Genomic DNA, 17,994 nt, shown 5'->3' with positions numbered 1-17,994 from the left:
AGTCTCTGTCTACTCCAGACCCCCCAAATCCTCCTCCAGGGACCCCCGAGGGCATCCTTCCATCCCAGACCCCCCAAATCCCCCTCCAGTGATCCCCCTCCAGCAACCCCCAAAGCCAGACCCCCAAATCCTCCTGTGATGCCTCTCTCCTTCCCCAGAGCCCCCAAACCCTCCCACTGACCCCAAAATCCCCTTTCCCAGACCCCCAAACTCTCTTAGTGATCCCCCAAACCCTCTGTGATCCCCCCCAACCCTCCACTGACTGCCCCAAACCCTTTGTGACAACCCCAAACCCTCCACTGACCCCCTAAACCCTCCACTGACCCCCAAACGCTCTCAGTGACCCCCAGATCCCCTTCCCCAGATCCCCCAAACCCTCCACCGACCCCCAAACGCTCTCAGTGACCCCCAAACCTTCCTCAGGCCCCCAAACGCCCTCACTGACTCCCAGATCCCCTTCCCCAGACCCCCAAACGCTCTCACTGACCCCCAGATCCCCTTCCCCAGACCCCCAAATCCTCCACTGGCCCCCAAAACCTCTCACTGAACCCCCCAAACCCTCCCCAGACCCCCAAAACCTTTCCACTGACCCTCCTCAGATCCTCACCTTCCCCAGACCCCCCAAAATCCTCCCGGGACCCCCTAAACCCGCCCGTCCATCACCTCCACCCTGACCACGCCCACCAGGCACCGCCCACCCAAGCCCCGCCCACCAGACTCCGCCCCCTCGGCGCGGCCGCGCCCCCCTGGCGCCCCCTGGCGGCCGCGCGGCGCTGTCGCGGTGTCGCTGCTCCGGCGGGCCCGGCCCGGCCCCGATCGCTCCGGGCCCCACCGGGGACCCCCGGACCCGCCGGGCCGGGCAGGGCCAGGGCCGGGCCGGGGGCCCCGACGCGCTCCGGGCCCCGGGAAGGGCCGGGCCGGGGGCTCCGGGCCGCAGGTCCCGGACGGCGGAGCCTGGAGCGCCTCAGGTACCGAGCAGCGCCCGGAGCGAGCGGGGCCGCGGCATCGCCCCCGTCCCCTCCCCTCGTGCCCTCCCCGGGCTGCCCCCGCCGCTCCTCGCAGCCAAATCCCCGGGAGCCCCCCGGGACTCGCCCCTTCTTCCTCAGGGCCCTCGTTCCCACGGGCTCTGCGGGCCCGTCCTTCTCCCTCCATCATTTTCCCCATCCCTCCATCTCCTTCCTCATCCCTCCATCCCCTTCCTTCTCCCTTCATCCCCATCCCTCCATCCCCTTCCTCATCCCTCCATCCCCTTCCTTCTCCCTTCATCCCCATCCCTCCATCCCCTTCCTCATCCCTCCATCCCCTTCCTCCTCCCTCCATCCTTTTCCTCATCCCTTCATCCCCTTCTCTCCATCCCCTTCCTCCTCCCTCCATCCCATTCCCCATCTCTCCATCCCCTTCCTCATCTCTCCGTCCCCTTCTCCCTCCCTGCAGCCCCTCCTCAATCCCCCCATCCCTCTCCTCTTTCCCCCTTCCCCTTTTTGCCCCTCCTGCCCCCAGAGCTGCCCCCCTGCTCCCTCCTTTTCCCGGCTCTGTCCCTGCGCGTCCTGGAGGGGCTGGTGTGGGTCCAGCTGCTTTTCCACCCCTGGTGTCCGTCTGTCCCCCGTCTGTCTGTGCCAGGGTGTCCCCCTGAGCCTTTGGGATTCGGGGAACCTTCTCCAGCTCTGGCTTTAAGGAGGGTGAAGGCACGAGGGGGTTTTGGGAGGATGGGAAGGAGCTGGGAATTTGGGAGAGGCTGCTCCAGGCAGGGCTGAGGAGGGTTTGGGTTGGGATGTGGGAGTCTGGATGGGGCTGGTGGCCTTAGGAGGGACCCAGCCCTGCTGTGGGGCCGTGCTGGGCTCTTGGGGTGGTTTTAGGGCCTGGCTGGGCTCTGAACTGGCAAACAGGGCTGGGGAAGAGAGCTGGGAGTGCAGAGCAGGAGCCCGGGGAGTTGGGAATCTCTGTGGCTGTGTGGAAGGGATGCTGCTGAAAAATTCACCTGTGAGGAGCAGGGGGAAGCACCCAGGGAGTGCTCAGGGAGCTCCTGGTGGGTTTTTAGTTTATTTGTTCTGTTTTCAGTGTGAAAACTGCCCTTGGTAAGCCACAGCACTTCAGGCTGACCCCTCACAGATGGGGTGGAGGGCGAGGAGTGGAGAAAGAAGAGGCAGAATATTTTCTCCTTGCTGTTATTCCTGAGGGAGTTGCTGGGGTGGGAGTGGGAGAGCCCAGGCAGAGAGGAGCCAGCCCCCAGCGCCCAGATGAGCTGGAGCAGGATCTGTGCTAAATTCCTGTGAGGGAATAAATAAATAAATCCCTCAGCTGTCTGGGGCAGGGTGTGGGGTGGCACAGGGGAAGGGCTGGTGCTGCTCTAGGGCTGGCAGGTGTGTGCAGGAGGGCACCTGGCGCCGCCTTTGTTTGTTCTCAGCTCGCACAGAAAGAAACTTTTCCTCTCTCCTGGGCACTTGGCAGGGCGTGGGGCACGGTGGGGAATTCTGCAAGGGCCGAGAGGTGCAGTGGGAGGTGATTTATGGAGCCGTTTTTGGTGTGTAGAAATGGAATGGGACCCTTGGGCAGCTCTGCCACTCTGTGAGCTGTGGGTTCATTGGGAGGAGGGGGAGGCAGAGCCTGGCAGAGGGAGAGACTTGAAATGGAAAGAGGCTCCCGATGGGAAGAGGCTCCCAATGGAAAGAGGTTTCCAATGGGAAGAGGGTCCCAATGGAAGATGTTTCCAAAGGGAAAAAGTTTGCAATAAAAAGAGGTTCCAAGGGAAAGAGGGTTTCAAATGGAAAGAGGGTCCCAATGGAAAAAAGTTTCCAATGAAAGAGGTTTCCAGTAGAAAGAGGTTCCCAATGGAAAGACATTTACAATGGAAGGAGGTTTCCAGTAGAAGGAGGTTCCAAATGGAAAGAGGTTCCCAGTTGGAAGGAGATTTCCAATGGGAAGAAAAGTTTCCAATGAAAAAAAGTTTCCAATGAAAGAGGTTTCCAGTAGAAAGAGGCTCCCAGTGGAAGGAGGTTCCCAAAAGGAAAGAGGTTCCTAATGGAAAAAGGTTTCCAATAGAAAGATATTCCCAATGGAAAGAGATTTCCAACGGAAAGAGATTTCCAATGGAAGGAGGTCCCAAATTGCCATTTCCTGCCCTGGTGCCAGGCTGGGGATCCTGGTGGATCAGGTGGAGACACTGAGCTGCTCTCAGGGCACACCTGGCATCATCCCCTGTCACCTGCCCAAGTTCCCATCAGGGATGACAGAATTTCTCATTTCTCACTACACTTAAAAAAAAAAATCAACAGAAAAACCTAGGAGCATTTCTCACTGTGAGTGCTGAGCACAGGAGTGTTCCTCAGTGCCTCCTCCCTGCCTGATCCTTGCCCTGACCAGGTCAGATATCAGAATTTTTGTGTTTTCTGGGTCAGATATCAGAATTTTTGTGTTTTCTGGGTCAGATATCAGAGGTTTTGTGTTTTCTGGTTGTTTTTTTGTTTTTTTTTTTTTTTCCTCCTCCAAAGCAGAGCAGCTGCTGTTCTCTGACCCTGAAGGACCTTCCCTGCACTGAAGGCACCTTCACATTCCTCAGCAGCAGCAGCAGCTGCCTCACCACCCCTGGCTGCACACTTTTATTTCCTTCACCCTGCTAAACCCCACTCCTCTCTAAGATCCCAAAGCCAAGAAATAACATATCTCTTATTTAATTTTTTTAAAAATTATTTTTAGCTGGGTATTTTTCATTGCTGTGCAGAGTTTTCTGTGTTGATATAAATGTAATTAATTCAACACAAAATGCACCTGCTTTCCCTGGGTTGTCTGAAGGGAAGTTCAGTCACTCTCCCACCCCCTGCTTTTTAATTTTCTCTGCTTTTATCATTGTTTAATTGTGTTCTCCTTGCCAGGTGGAAGATGGGATGTTTTAGGTGAAACCTGCTTGCCATGAAATCCCGAGGGAGATAGAGGGACTGCAGTGGGAACTCCTTCTCACTCCTCCACAACAAATCCAGCAACTGCCTGATGGTAAGAATTGGTTTTAATTAACATTTGGGACATTAATCAAGGAGCAGAGCAAAGAGTTGGAGCTCCAGCCCTGCTGGGACGGGGAGGGCACAGCTGGAGAGGTGGGTTTGGGATTTGGGATTTGGGATTTGGGATCTGATTGTGCCACCTTTTGTGTCCTGTCCCCAGGGATTTCCTCTCTGCCTGGCGTCATGGGGAGCTGCTGCAGCTGTCTGTGCCCAGACAGCATCCCAGACAACCATCCCACCAAATTCAAGGTAAATTTGTGTCCTTCCAACCCCATCAGAGGGTCTGGGACATCTCGGGGGAGAGCAAACTCCTGCGCACCAACATCCCTCCAGAGGATTTGCAAATTCATCACTTCTAGTTTGGGGGTTTTTATTTTATTTTTCCCCCTTTTCCTTAAGAAACTCCTGCTGAAAACGAGTTTGTGTTTGCTGCTAAACCGCCTCTGCTTGGGAAATGCAAGGAAATGGGGGGGACTGGAGAGAAAAACCTTTTATTGCTCAGGGCTGTGCTCCAGACAGAGCAGCTGAGCTGCCAAGGTCTGCCCGCTCCTGCCAGCCACGGATCCCTGCTGGCAGCTGGGGAAAAGGCAGCAGGGAATGGGGGAAATCCGTGGAACTGCAGGAAATGGGGGAAATCCGTGGAATTGCAGGAAATGGGGGAAATCCGTGGAACTGCAGTGCCTGGAGCTGCTCAGGGACACCTGGGGGCCCTGTCCAGCTCTGGGTGCTCAGAGCATGGGGGATGTGGAGGGGCTGGAGGGAAGGGAATGGGGCTGGAGCACCTGGAGAAGGGTCTGGAAAATCCTGAGGGAGCTGGGAAGGGGCTGAGCCTGGAGAAAAGGAGGTTTAGGGGCAATTTGGGATCTTATCCCAGGGAACAGGGACAGGAGGAGAGGGAACAGCCTCAGGCTGGGCTGGGGAGGTCAGCAATGATGAGAGAGACAGGGACACTCTGAGAGATGGTCAGAAAAATCCAAATTTATTGTGGACTAAAAATCCAAATTTATTGTGGACTACCTATGCTCATATACTATTTTGGGAAGGCTGCAATGATTGGTTAATCATCACATAAACAAAATTTAGTATTTTACAACATCTCTCGCTTGCAGAGATCTTGGTGTGATTTTCTTATCCAGTAAGCCAGCCTGGTTTGATCTTCCTGCAATCTTCAAAGCTGGTTGTTCTTGCCAAGGCATCCTGATGATCAAATCTCTTATGGTAACCAGGTCCAAAGTGTTGTGTGTCCCAAAAAGGGGAGGTTTGGGCTGGAAAGCAGCAGGAATTTCCTCATGGAAAGGGTGGTCACGCCCTGGAAGTGCCCAGGGAGTTCCCCACAACTTTCCCAATCATTGTTCTTGGGAAAGGCTGTTGAGAAGATCAGAAGAAAGAATGAAAAGCAATTCTGATGTTAACCTGTTACTGTGAACACGCGGAGCGCGTTATGGAGAACGCGCGGAATGCGTTACGGAGATGACAAAAGGGTGGTTTCTTAATTAACCAACGTTAATTTGTTAATGAACCCTGGTGTCCCTGCAGGTGACCAACGTGGACGACGAGGGGCACGAGCTGGGCTCGGGGGTGATGGAGCTGACGCGGCGGGAGCTGATCCTGCACTCGCACAAGCGCGACGCCGTGCGGTGGCCGTACCTGAGCCTGCGGCGCTACGGCTTCGACTCCAACCTGTTCTCCTTCGAGAGCGGCCGCCGCTGCCACACCGGGCAGGGTCAGTGCCTGGGGAGCTCCCTGGGGACAGGGACAGTGCCCAAAGGGACAGGGACAGGGCAGGGACAGGGGCTGGGACAGGGGGGCTTCGACTCCAACCTGTTCTCCTTCGAGAGCGGCCGCCGCTGCCACACCGGGCAGGGTCAGTGCTGGGACAGGGACAGGGCCTGGGGAGCTCCCTGGGGACAGGGACCGTGCCAGGGGGGACAGGGACAGGGACAGTGCCAGGGGGGACAGGGACAGGGCAGGGACAGGGACAGAGGGGCTGCAGGGCTTTGGCTCCAACCTGTTCTCCTTCGAGAGCAGCCACCGCTGCCACACCGGGCAGGGTCAGTGCTGGGACAGGGACAGGGACAGTGCCAGGGGGGCTCTCTGGGGACAGGGACAGTGCCAGGGGGGCTCCCTGGGGACAGGGACAGTGCCAGGGGGGACAGGGACAGGGCAGGGACAGAGGGGCTGCAGGGCTTTGGCTCCAACCTTTCGAGAGCGGCCACCGCTGCCACACTGGGCAGGGTCAGTGCTGGGACAGGGACAGGGACAGTGCCAGGGGGGACAAGGACAGGGCCTGGGGGCTCCCTGGGACAGGGACGGTGCCAGGGGGAACAGGAACAGTGACAGGGACAGTGCCAGGGGGGACAAGGACAGGGCCTGGGGGCTCCCTGGGACAGGGATGGTGCCAGGGGGAACAGGAACAGTGACAGTGCCTGGGGGGCTCTGAGTCTGACCTCTTATCCTTCGAGAGCGGCCGCCGCTGTCACACTGGCCGGGACAGGGACAGGGACAGGGACAGGGACAGGGACAGGGACAGGGCAGGGACAGGGACAGGGACAAGGCAGGGGCAGGGACAGGGACAGGGACAGGGGCAGGACAGGGACAGGGACAGGGACAGGGAGAGGGACAGGGGTGCTTCAACTCCCACCTGTTCTCCTTTGAGAGCGGCCGCTGTCACACTGGCCAGGACAGGGACAGGGACAGGGACAGGGACAGGACAGGGACAGGACAGGGCAGGGCAGGGACAGGGACAGGGACAGGGGCAGGGACAGGGACAGGGACAGGGGCAGGACAGGGACAGGGACAAGGCAGGGACAGGGACAGGGACAGGGGAAGGACAGGGACAGGGACAGGGACAGGGGTGCTTCAACTCCCACCTGTTCTCCTTTGAGAGCGGCCGCTGTCACACTGGCCAGGGTCAGTGGTGGGACAGGGACAGGGCAATGCCTTGGGACAGGGGAAGTGGCAGTGCCTGGCCAGGGTCAGTGCTGGGACAGGGGCAGGGCCTGGGGGCTCCCTGGGGGCTGGGTCCGTGCCTGAGGGGTTCCCTGGATAAAGGGTCAGTGCCTGGGGGCTCCCTGGGAGCAGCAATGCTGAGATTTCTCTCCCCTTGATGCCTAGAGAGGCTACCTAGACAGAGTTAAAGGAATAAAGTAGGGATTTGTTAAAATATAGTGACAGTGACCCCTGTTTATTAAAATATAGTGACAGAGCTGCTGGGGAAGGGCTGTCCCTGTCCCCTCACCTTGTCCCCCCATCCTGCCTGCCCAAGGTGAATCTTCGAGGATACAGCACAAGAGCCTTGGCTCCATCCAACATGGACTCAGAGTCATGAGTTTTCACACTTTTATAAGTTTTGCTCCATTTCCATATTGGGGTTAATTGTCCAGTTCCAGCTCCAGGTTGTGCAGTCCCATCCTCCCAGTTTGCTCTCCTCAATTTGCTCAGAGCTTTGATTTTGGAACTCTGTGACAGAGGAGAAGGTTTCCCACCACGTTTCCCTGATGCTGAGAGCACGGAGAGGGAAGTGACTCACCCAGGAGCTGGTGCCAAGTCACAGCAGCACTGGGAATAGTCTGGGAATTGAGGAATCACAGTTTTACACCGGTGCCTCCTGGTTCCTTCACCAGTCTGGCTCTGATGCTTTTTAAAAGAGCCGAACATTTCCTTGGCGTCTGCATCCCCTGGGAGAGAAGCAAAAGTTGTTTCCTAGTTCTGTTAATGTGTTTGTAAACTCCAAAAGGGCTCCCGTGAGCGCTCAGGGTCTGTGTGAATCTGCACTGGCATCTGCTGCTCTTTAATGTTTATTTCAGTGGGGTTTTCCTCTCCCATCAGGGAATTTGTCCTTTGTTTTCTGCTTTGCCTTTTGCAGGGGTGAAAATGTAATCCAGGGATAAAAGTTCTGCCCTCTGTGTGGTTTGGTTCTGTTCAGGCCCAGGCAGAGGGGATGAAGCAGAGCTCTCACACCCTGCAGAGTTTTTATTGGGCAGAAATGAGAGGGGTGATGTGTTTTGTTGAATTTTCTCCCTTCTTTGAAGGATTTTATCCTGCTTATTAATTTTACCTGGAGCCCTCCTTGCTGATGCTGCTCCCCACCTGATGCAAGGCAGATCCAGCTGGGTTTTTTGGTGGAAAATGAGGATGTTTGGGAGCAGCCCTTGTTGCCAGGCTGCTCCTGTTGCCATGGCTGTGCTGTGTGTGTGTGTGCCAGCCTGGGATTGGCTCCTGGGCTGGGCTGCTCCTTCAATCCCAGAGATTTTTTAAAAAAACTTATTTTATTTTATTTTATTTCATTTCATTTCATTTCATTTCATTTCATTTCATTTCATTTCATTTCATTTCATTTCATTTTTTATTTTATTTTTTATTTTACTTTATATTTTATTTTATTTTTTTATTTTATTTTATTTTATTTTATTTCATTTTTTATTTTATCTTATCTTTTACTTTATATTTTATTTTATTTTACTTTATTTTATTTTATTTATTTGTATTTTTTATTTTATTTTATTTTATTTTATTTTTTATATTTTATTTTATTTTATTTCATTTTTTATTTTATTTTATCTTTTACTTTATATTTTATTTTATTGTATTGTATTTTTTTTTTTTTTTTTTTTTTTTTTTATTTTACATTTCCATCCCTCCCTCCCGTGCACGGGGCCCAGCCCAGCTTTGAGGAGTCACTGCCTGGATTTTCCCCTGGAAAAGGATGGAGGGGGTTCAGTAGGAGAGGGGAGCGGCTCACCTGGCCCCCACACCTGTGTGGGCTGAGATTCCACTGCACTGAGGGGGTTTAAAGCCAGCCTGGGCTTGTGGCAGGTTGGGAGTGGAACTGGATGATTTTTAAGGTCTCTCCCAACCCAAACCATTCTGTTTTCCATGATTTCTGCTGTTATTTCCTGAATAATCCACAGGGTTCTTAGCTGTGGCTTGATGGCGTTAAACAACAGCAGAATAAATCCGAATTCATTTAGGAATGCGAACAACACATCTTTTTAAATTTTTAATTTTTTTTTTTATATTTTAAAATATTTTTTTAAAGGCGGATCATTTCCTCGCCGTTCTAACCCTCCTCTCTGTCCCTTGGCAGGGATTTTTGCCTTCAAGTGCTCCAGAGCAGAGGAGATCTTCAACCTGCTGCAGGACCTGATGCAGTGCAACAGCATCAACGTGGTGGAGGAGCCCATGGTGGCCACCAGGAGCAGCCACCCCTCGGAGGGGGAGCTGGCCCACAGCCCCCAGGGCCCCCCCAGTAAGGGACAGCACAGGGACACGGGGCTGGGCTGTGCCTTGCTTTGGAAAGTCTGCTAAGAAGGCAGGAACCTGCCTTGAAATGGAGGATTTAAACCCCCTTCCCTCCTAATAATTGTAATTTTGAAATTAAGGGGTTCTCAAGGGAAGATGTGTGATAGGAATAACAATTTTTTATCAGGGGAAAAAAATAAAAAAGTAAGTAAAAATGCAGTCATACAAAGCAGCCCTGACAGAATCAAAGCAGGAGCTGGGTGGTGGCACAGTCCCATTCCATGGTGGCAAGGGGACAGCACAGGGACACGGGGCTGGGCTGTGCCTTGGTTTGGAAAGTCTGCTAAGAAGGCAGGAACCTGCCTTGAAATGGAGGATTTAAACCCCCTTCCCTCCTAATAATTGTAATTTTGAAATTAAGGGGTTCTCAAGGGAAGATGTGTGATAGGAATAACAGTTCTTCGTTAGGGAAAAAAAATAAAAATAAAATAAATTAATTATAATCCCTCCTGATTATTGAAGTCAAGGGGTTCTCAGGGGAAGATATGGGAGGAGGAATAACAGTTTTTTTTATTAGGGAAAAAATAAAAATAAAATAAAAATGCGGTAATACAAAGCAACCCTGACAGTCAGAATATGGCCTGACACTCTGTAGGTCGGGGTGGTGGCACAGTCCCATTCCTTGGTGGTGGCACAGTCCCATTCCATGAGGCTCAGTCCTCCTGCAGTGCCAGATGTGCTTCTGCTGGAGCGTTGGAATGGCTCAATTCCTGTCTCCGTGAGGAATTCTTTAGATCTAAAGGAGGGCCTGGCCCTGGGATGGCGCCTGCACAGGCTGGTTTTACCTTCCAGGGTGTCCACAAGAGCCCAGCTCCCTCTGAAAGTGTAATAATTCTATTTGGTACCAATGTAATGCTCCTCTGCCTTGATTCCCTCGCAGGTCTGGGCTACACTGGGCTTCCCAATGGATTTCACAGCTTCCCTGGAGAATCCCTGTCCTGCTCTGCAGCCCAGCAGCCCTCAGTGAGCAGCCTGAGACATTCCTCTGCGGGGGAAGACTCTACCCACCCTCTCCTGGGGCCTGAGGAGCAGGTAAACCCATCCTCAGCTCTGCTGGCTGCAGTTCTGGGTTTCCATCACGCAAAGCTCAGGGGATCCTCACACCTTGTCCCCCTTTTCATTCTCTTTATTTCATTTTACTCCTGGTGGCTCCTCCTCTTTGATACTTCACCAGAACTGGTGTTCTGCCAAAAAAATCTGAGTTTTGTCCTCAACTCATTGGTATTTGGGTGGCAGTGACCTGCCAGCTGTCACACAAACACCTAAATTCAGACTTAGAAGGCTTGATTTATTATTTTATGATATATATTATATTAAAACTATACTAAAAGAATAGAAGAAAGGATTTTATTAGAAGGTTAGCTAAAAATAGAAAAAGAATGATAAAATTTTGTGACACACTGAGACAGTCTGGACAGCTGGACTGTGATTGGCCATTAATTAGAAATAATTAATATGGACTAATCGAAGATGCAATTGTTGCATTCTACAGCAGTAGATAATTATTGTTTACATTTTGTTTCTGAGGCTTCTCAGGAAAGGATTTTTCGTAAAACATGTCTGTGGCAGGGAAATTCCTGCAGCTGTCCATCCATGAGGACACACAGTGTGTGTGTGCAGCTGCGCTCTCATCCCAGCCCACAAAACCCAACCCAACTTCTACATTTTACCTCCCAAAGCCTCCCCAACTTCCAAAATCCTGTCTCCTCTGAGGAATCCCCCTCTCCTGGTGGTTTCTCAGCTGCTTTGCCCTGGCCTGTGCTGTCTCCTCCTTTCACTGTCCCTCTGCTTCTCTCTCCTTGCAGTCCCACACCTACGTCAACACCGGCGAGCCGGAGCCGAGGGGCCGCCACTGTTTGCACCCCCTGCCTGAAGCCCACCCTCCTTTCCCCCCTAGGAACCACAGCTGCTCCCTGGAAGACCGGAACCCCCAGGTCTTCCTGCAGCCAGGGGAGGTGAAATTCGTGCTGGCTCCCACCTCGGGTTACCGCCGGCTGTGCCGGCAGCCCCGGCCATGCCGGCCTCACCTCTGCGCCCCCAACAACAACAACAACGAGTGCCAGCAGGGCTGTCCGTCCCCACAGTGTGTCTATGAGAACCTCAACGGGCTGGTGGCCCCCAGCAGCTCGTCCCTGTGCCGGGCTGGCCGCCCCAAGGCGTCCCGGGAGGACGGCAGCTGCTCCCAGCGCCGCTCGGCGCTGCTGCACTACGAGAACCTGCCGGCGCTGCCGCCGGTGTGGGAGCTGCAGCCGGCCCAGCACAGGGATGAGGACGCTGGCATGGCACCCACACCATCCCCAAATGGCTTCTCTGAGGCTGGAGAGGAGGAGCCCCTGCAGAACCCCGCGGGCTCGGAGCCGCGCCGCGCTTTCCTGCCCAGGCCCCGGCGCAGCCGCCTGCCCAGCGTCTTCAGCTTCGACTTCCCCCGGCCCTGCCCGGAGCCGCCACGGCAGCTCAACTACATCCAGGTGGAGCTGGAGCCCGAGGCCTGCAAGGGACAGCAGGAGCCCAGGGTGGCGGCCCCTGGCAGCCCCGGTGCCCGCCGCACCGACTCCTACGCCGTCATCGACCTCAAGAAGACGGCGGCCATGTCCAGCCTGCAGCGGGCCCTGCCCAGGGACGATGGCACCTCGAGGAAAACTCGCCACAACAGCACTGACCTGCCCCTCTGAGGGCCCCAAGTGCCAGCCCCGTGTCGTGGCTTTGGTCCCTGCCCCTCTCTGTGTCCTGTCCCCCCTGAGTGTGGCTCCCTCTCTCGCCGTTGCCATCGCCGGGGCCCAGCGTGGCTCCTGCAGCTGCTGCTGTTGAGACTCTGTCTGTCTGTCCGTCCTCCCCTCTCTGTGTGTTGCTCGTTTTTCAAGCCTTGTGGGATGTTTGGTGGTTTTTCAAGCCTTGTGGGGTGTGTGGTGGTTTTTCAAGCCTTGTGGGATGTGTGGTGACTCTGAGGGTGGAATTGCGGTGGCGCAGCCTGGGCTGGGGCAGGGCAGAGGCAGCTGGGCAGTGCCTCGGGGCAGTGCTCCCAAAACTGAGCTGCTTCAGGAGCTCTGTGCCAATGGAGCCTGTTCCTCGTGGATTTCACACCTCCAGGAGAGCTCTGTGGTGAGGCCACTCCAGAGCTGGGCTTTGCCTTGTGCTGCCAGTGGTGCCTGGAGATGAGGAGCTCACGCCGTGGCCTTTCCCCCCTCAGCTCGTTGTTCGTTCCTGAAGCTTTTTATCCTTCTGTCCCTGTCTCAGATCCAATTTCAATTGGGCAGCTGCAATGAAACCAGGAGGACACAGAGCCATGGGCACACACTGTGATCACAGAAACCTGATTGCCTAAATCCTTAAATTCCCTCCCCTGCTTTAGAAGAGGAGGGAAAGGCCACAACCATGAGAGAGACCGGAAGTTTGGTCTAGAAAACTTCACTTGTGCCATACCCTGCTTTGTTTTTTTGTTTGTTTGGTTTTTTTTACCAGGGTTCTATTTGGCAGCTACTGAGAAGTGCTGTGGGTTTATTTATTTGTTTACTTATTTATTTATGAGCCGCTCCTTTGCATCCCAGTTCGTTGCCAAACTGGTGCCAGTCTGCAGCCTGTGCTCGCCGGGGCTCCTGCTTGGGAGGACGGGTCCCAAAAGAGCTTGGTGGCTTTGCTGAGCCACCAGCTGGGGGAAAAACACTGTGGAGAGGAGCAGCTGGGCATGCAGAATGTGTGAACTGGGGGGCTGAGTGTCGGGGGGTGGGTGGGAAATGGAATGGGAGCCGTGGGAGTGGGAGCAGAGCCGCCGGGCAGCCGAGCTTGGAGCGGCATCAAAGCGACACCCACGAGCCCGGCTGGGGCTGGGAGCGGCCCGGCTCGGTGGCAGTCGGGGATGTGCACTTTGTTCTCTCAGCTGTGGACCTGGGAGGGCTCACATTCTGGGTACATTCGTGGCCTTTTCCTGTGGATTTCTGTCTCGGTGCCGGGGTGGCGCTGGGCTGCCCTGGGATGTCCCCTTGTCCCTCCCCGTGGGACACGCGGCACCTCGGCCTTTCCCTGGATTTCTGTGCCTGTTCTGATGGAGAGCGGTGCTCTGGGGTGCTCTGGGATGCTCTGGGGTGCTCTGGGGTGCTCTGGGGTGCTTTGGGATCTTGTGGGATTCTCTGGGGTGCTTGGGGATCCTCTGGGGTGCTCTGGGATGCTCTGGAATGCTCTGTGATCCTCTGGAATGCTCTGGAGTGCTCTGGGATCCTCTGGATTGCTCTGGAGTGCTCTGGAATGCTCTAGGATTCTCTGAGGTTCTCTGGGATTCTCTGGGGGGCTCTGGGATCCTCTGTGATCCTCTGGAATGCTCTGGGACCCTCTGGGATGCTCTGGGATTCTCTGAGGTTCTCTGGGATGCCCTGGGATTCTCTGGGATGCCCTGGGATCCTCTGGGGTGCTCTGGGTTGCTCTGGGATCCTCTGGGTTTCTCTGGGTTGCTCTGGGGTGCTCTGGGTTGCCCTGGGATGCTCTGGGGTGCCCTGGATCCCCCCTCCCTGCCGGCTGTGCCCGTGTTCCTCCTGGGACAGGGGCTGGCTGCAGTGCCAGCCCTCGTGTCCCCCTTGTCCTTTTCCTGCTGTTGACCCCGATGGAAGAGGAAGGAGCCCCATCCCCCCAGCTCCAGGCCTTGCAAATTCACAAGTTCTGCCTTTTTTAATTTTGTTTTTTGGTGCTGTCCTGTCCTGTTGAGCCGTGACCCTGTTGGGGACAAGGCCAGGTGTCCCCAGTGCCAGTGGTGCCATGTTTGTGTCGCAGAACGTGCAGTCCTTGGCTTGCTGTTGCACTATCAATTCCAAGTGTGCCACGTGCTTCAATCCACTGGTTTTTCTTTTCATTTTGGAGGTCCTTGTGCTCGTCTTCCATTCTTTCATCTGTCCCTTGTGCCGCCTGTAACTGAAAGGAGACCCAAGTAATATATTTTTATATGTATAACAAATGACTTTATTTGAAAGGGAAAAAACAAAACAAAAAACAACCCCCACCCCAAGTAATGTATCCCCCTAAATCCAGCTTTCATTTAGGGAAGTGAGAGAAGAAATTGTTTATATCTATCTATCTATATAAATATATATATATATATATATATATATATATAAAAGTTAACTGCGTTAAGCTTTAAATAAAGTATTTAAATAAAGAATTTCTAAGCTGTCAGTGTCACCCTGTGGGACAGCACAACTCCCTCCGGAGCCTCAGTAGGAACCTGCTGGAAATACAAAATCCCTTTTTGCCCAGAAAGGGAAAAAAGGACGGAATGTTTTCCAATTCCATGAGGGCCCTTCCCAGGGAAATTAAATTCCAGGGAAGGTGCTGGGGTGGCTCTTTGTGCCACCCCAATTCTGGGATCAGAGAATTCCCCCTGCAGTGCTGGGTTTGCCTTCTTTTTTCTACTTTTTGCTTCTTTTTTCTACCTTTTCCACCTTTTTTCTACCTCTGTCAAGGTCAGGATTGAAAGCACATGAGATCATGGTTTGTGTTCAGGTCAAACGCAGAAAATCCAAAATTTTCAGCATCCACAACTCCAGCACTGGGGTTCCTTAAAAAATCTGGCAAAATCCCATTTTGGTGGCTCCACCAGAGCTTTGTGTTGGGAAATCGCTTGTTTTTAGAATTTTAAAAGTTTAATAGTAATAAAATGGTTATAAAAATAGTAATACAGTTGGAGTAATAATAATTTGGACAATTTGGATTGGGACAATATGAGACAATAAAAACAAAAAGTTATGGACAGGCTGGGTCTACCTTTTTGTGGGCAAAATAAGCCTGAAAAATGACCCATGTTAACAAAGGATTAACCCTTAAAAGCAACAACCTGTTGCATATTCATACACCTCATACATGATGCATAAATTCCATTCAAACACAGGATTCTGTCTGGTCAGTGCCAACTTCTTTCTCCAAATCCTTTGAGGCGGGAAGAAGTTAATTTCGTCTGATAATGGGGCAAGAAATTCCTTTTCTCTGAAAGATTCAGGTGTCCTGTGGCTCTAGGGATGCTCTAGGATTCTCACTGTGAGTCCTCTCTTTAAAAAAAGTACCTTACATAGCATAGTTTCTATTTTAACTTTTTTTTATATAACCTAAAACTATATTTAACACACTAGTTAAGAGAATTAACAGCATTACTTTCTAACACAACACATATAATATTAATTTTAATATTTGTGCAAAGCCAATGATAAAATACGCATTTTTCACATCTAAAACTATATTTAACACACTACTTAAGACAATCAAAACAGCATCACTTCCTAACACAACACATATAATATTTATTTGAATATTTGCGGGAAGCCAATGATAAAACACGCATTTTTCACAGGATTCTGCCGGGGTGTTCGGGGCTGTCCCCGCAGCTCGGGTGACACTTTTGGGACTCTCCCTGAGCAGTGTCGCAGCTTCCTCTAGTGGCCGTGGGGGAAACGCTTCCAGAGGAGGATCCGGGCTGGAATTCCAGTCCGTGCCCCTTCATCCCTTCAATTCTGTGATTTGGGGTCTGTTTTTCCCTGTGGTTGTTTTATTCAGCTTGGTGATGCTCCCCCAGTGTGTTGTGTCCTTATGGAACCCTGTAAAAGTGGATTTTTATGGATTTTCCTTTGGGTCTGGCACCTTCTGCTGGGCTTTCCCCAGGTGAAGCCTGCAAATGTGGATTTTTATGGATTTTCCTTTGGGTCTGGCACCTTCTGCTGGGCTTTCCCCAGGTGCTGCTGGCTTGGATGGGAAACTGGATTGGGACACTCCAGCCGTGGAACGCCCTCAGCAGAATCCTCACCTTGGATGCATCCATGAATGTGCCTTTGGCTCTCAGGGATCCATCCTGGAACAGCTGAGTGGGAAAAACCCTCCCAAACCTGTTCTGGAATCTGTCCCTGAAGCCGAGGGGATGCTCTGAGATCTCCTCTGTGCCAAGCTCACACGGTTCAGCTTGGTGCTTTGGCAACTGGAAAACTGAGGGATGAGCTGCTTCGGTGAAAAGTTTGCTGAGATTTTGGCTCCCGAAAAAGGGTTTAGGCAGCAAAATGAGGTGAATTTGGGTGGTGCTGAGCCCTGGGGGTGGGGGTGGTTCTGTGTGATCCCATTTGGACTGTCCTGGCCTTGCTGGGCTCCTTCCTGCACCTGGAATTGGGATTTTGGGATGTCTCGTGAGCAGCCATGGCTGAGCAGAGGGAATATCCCTGCCTTGACCTTTTTAAGCGGTTCTTGTTTGAGTCTGAGTTAATCCACCACATTTCTCCCCCTGGTATTTCCTCCCTGGTCAATGCACAGACAGATTTTCCCCTTTTCCCCTTCCCAAGCACCTCCTGATGGGAGCAGAGCTTCTCCCAGTGCCCCATGGTCTCATCTGGGAGGGTTTTTTCCCTTCTCACCCATTTCAGGTGCTGGAATCCCTGTGAGCTCTGCATTCCTTACAGTGAGGGTAAAGGGGAGGTGCTGGAGGTTAAAGGATCTTTATTTCCGCAGACACTCAAATGTGTTTGTAGTTTCTGAGGAATTCTTGTTTTTCTGAGGAATTCTTGTTTTTCTGAGGAATTCTTGTTTTTCTCACCTCACCTGTGCCGCTCACTGGCAGCAAAAGCAAAGCAGGGGTGGCATTCCCAGCTCCCTGTTTTCTCATTGTCTCTCCGTGTGACGCTGCTCGAGTGGAGGATCATTAATGAATGATTGTTAATGAGCCCCATTTCCTCATTGCAGCCCCCGGGAAGGCTGCATTGAGTCTTCCTGGGAATTCTGTCTTTTCCCCAGACTTGGCTGGTCTGGAGGTGCTGCTCAGAGGCAGCAGAACAGGTTTGGGTTCCTGTGCTGGAGGTGGATTCATTACTGAGAGCCCTGGCGGCTTTGAAGTTGGCAATTACAGGCCAGGAGATGGAAAAAGCTCCTTGTAAAGATGGGATCTGATTTGTTTTCCCTTCCCTGAGTGAATGGGATTTTTTCCAGGTGCTTCAGTGTCACCTCAAGCTCCTGCTGTCATTGTCACCTGTGCTGGTGCCACTGGACATTTCTATGTGGCAGAGAAGCAAAGCTGCTCTGAGCAATTGTTCCTTTGGGTCATTCCCAGGGAAATCCAGGCTGAGCCTCTCTGAGGAGCAGCTCTGTGACCTGAGGAGGGCTCCTGAGGTGTGGAACTGCACAGAATGAATGCAATGGGGTGGTTGTCTCTGCTGGTGACCCATGGGGAGACCTTTCCAGGACAATTCCTGGTGCTGCTTCCCCTCCAAAATCCCTCTCCAGCTCCCTTAGAGCCCCCTTTAGGTTTTGATCATCAAGAAGTGGCTGATCCTCACCTGGTTTGGGAATTTAAATGCCAGACCTGGAGCCCAACCATGTATTTACAGTTTATTTACCCATCTTTTGCTCACAGGAAAAAGAGGAACCTTTATTTCGATGTGAGGGAAGCTGTTCCTGTGTGCTGTGACCTCTGTTTTGGAAACAAAGCACCAAAAGCAGCTCGTGAAGGATCCCAGTGCTTGTGTGGGTTCATAAACACAGCTGCTCTGGGGGCAGAGAATGCCAGCCTGGTTTGGGTTGGAAGAAAATTAAAAATTATCTGAATCCACCCCTGCCACGGGCAGGGACACCTCCCACTGTCCCAGATTGCTCCAAGCCCCATCCAGCCTGGCCTGGGACAATTCCAGGGATCCAGGGGCAGCCACCAGCCCCTTCCACCCTCACAGGGAAGAATTCCTTCCAATATCCA

At 52.8% G+C, this 17,994-nt stretch overlaps 1 protein-coding gene across 1 annotated transcript; it reads left to right on the top strand.

The window, feature by feature from the left end:
• Nucleotides 1-798: 798 nt before the first annotated feature.
• On the top strand, nucleotides 799-11,968 carry FRS3 (fibroblast growth factor receptor substrate 3). The gene is made up of 7 exons (XM_059488027.1): nucleotides 799-968; nucleotides 3,870-3,987; nucleotides 4,156-4,244; nucleotides 5,532-5,718; nucleotides 9,082-9,243; nucleotides 10,177-10,328; nucleotides 11,102-11,968. The coding sequence occupies exons 3-7, from the start codon at nucleotides 4,179-4,181 to the stop codon at nucleotides 11,966-11,968; spliced, it is 1,434 nt and encodes a 477-aa protein (XP_059344010.1). The 5' UTR covers nucleotides 799-968; nucleotides 3,870-3,987; nucleotides 4,156-4,178.
• The last annotated feature ends 6,026 nt before the right edge of the window (nucleotides 11,969-17,994 follow it).

The sequence above is a fragment of the Ammospiza nelsoni genome, chromosome 23, assembly GCF_027579445.1.
Source record: "Ammospiza nelsoni isolate bAmmNel1 chromosome 23, bAmmNel1.pri, whole genome shotgun sequence".
In the NCBI taxonomy this organism is placed as follows: domain Eukaryota; kingdom Metazoa; phylum Chordata; class Aves; order Passeriformes; family Passerellidae; genus Ammospiza; species Ammospiza nelsoni.
This window is presented reverse-complemented; position numbering and strand designations above follow the sequence as displayed.

Bases quoted from the DNA above. Each gene is read 5' to 3' on its own strand.
- FRS3 (XM_059488027.1), top strand. From the start codon at position 4,179: ATGGGGAGCTGCTGCAGCTGTCTGTGCCCAGACAGCATCCCAGACAAC. The intron at 5,719-9,081 runs GTCAGTGCCTGG...GTCCCTTGGCAG, and splicing joins CCGCTGCCACACCGGGCAGG to GGATTTTTGCCTTCAAGTGC. The intron at 9,244-10,176 runs GTAAGGGACAGC...ATTCCCTCGCAG, and splicing joins CAGCCCCCAGGGCCCCCCCA to GTCTGGGCTACACTGGGCTT.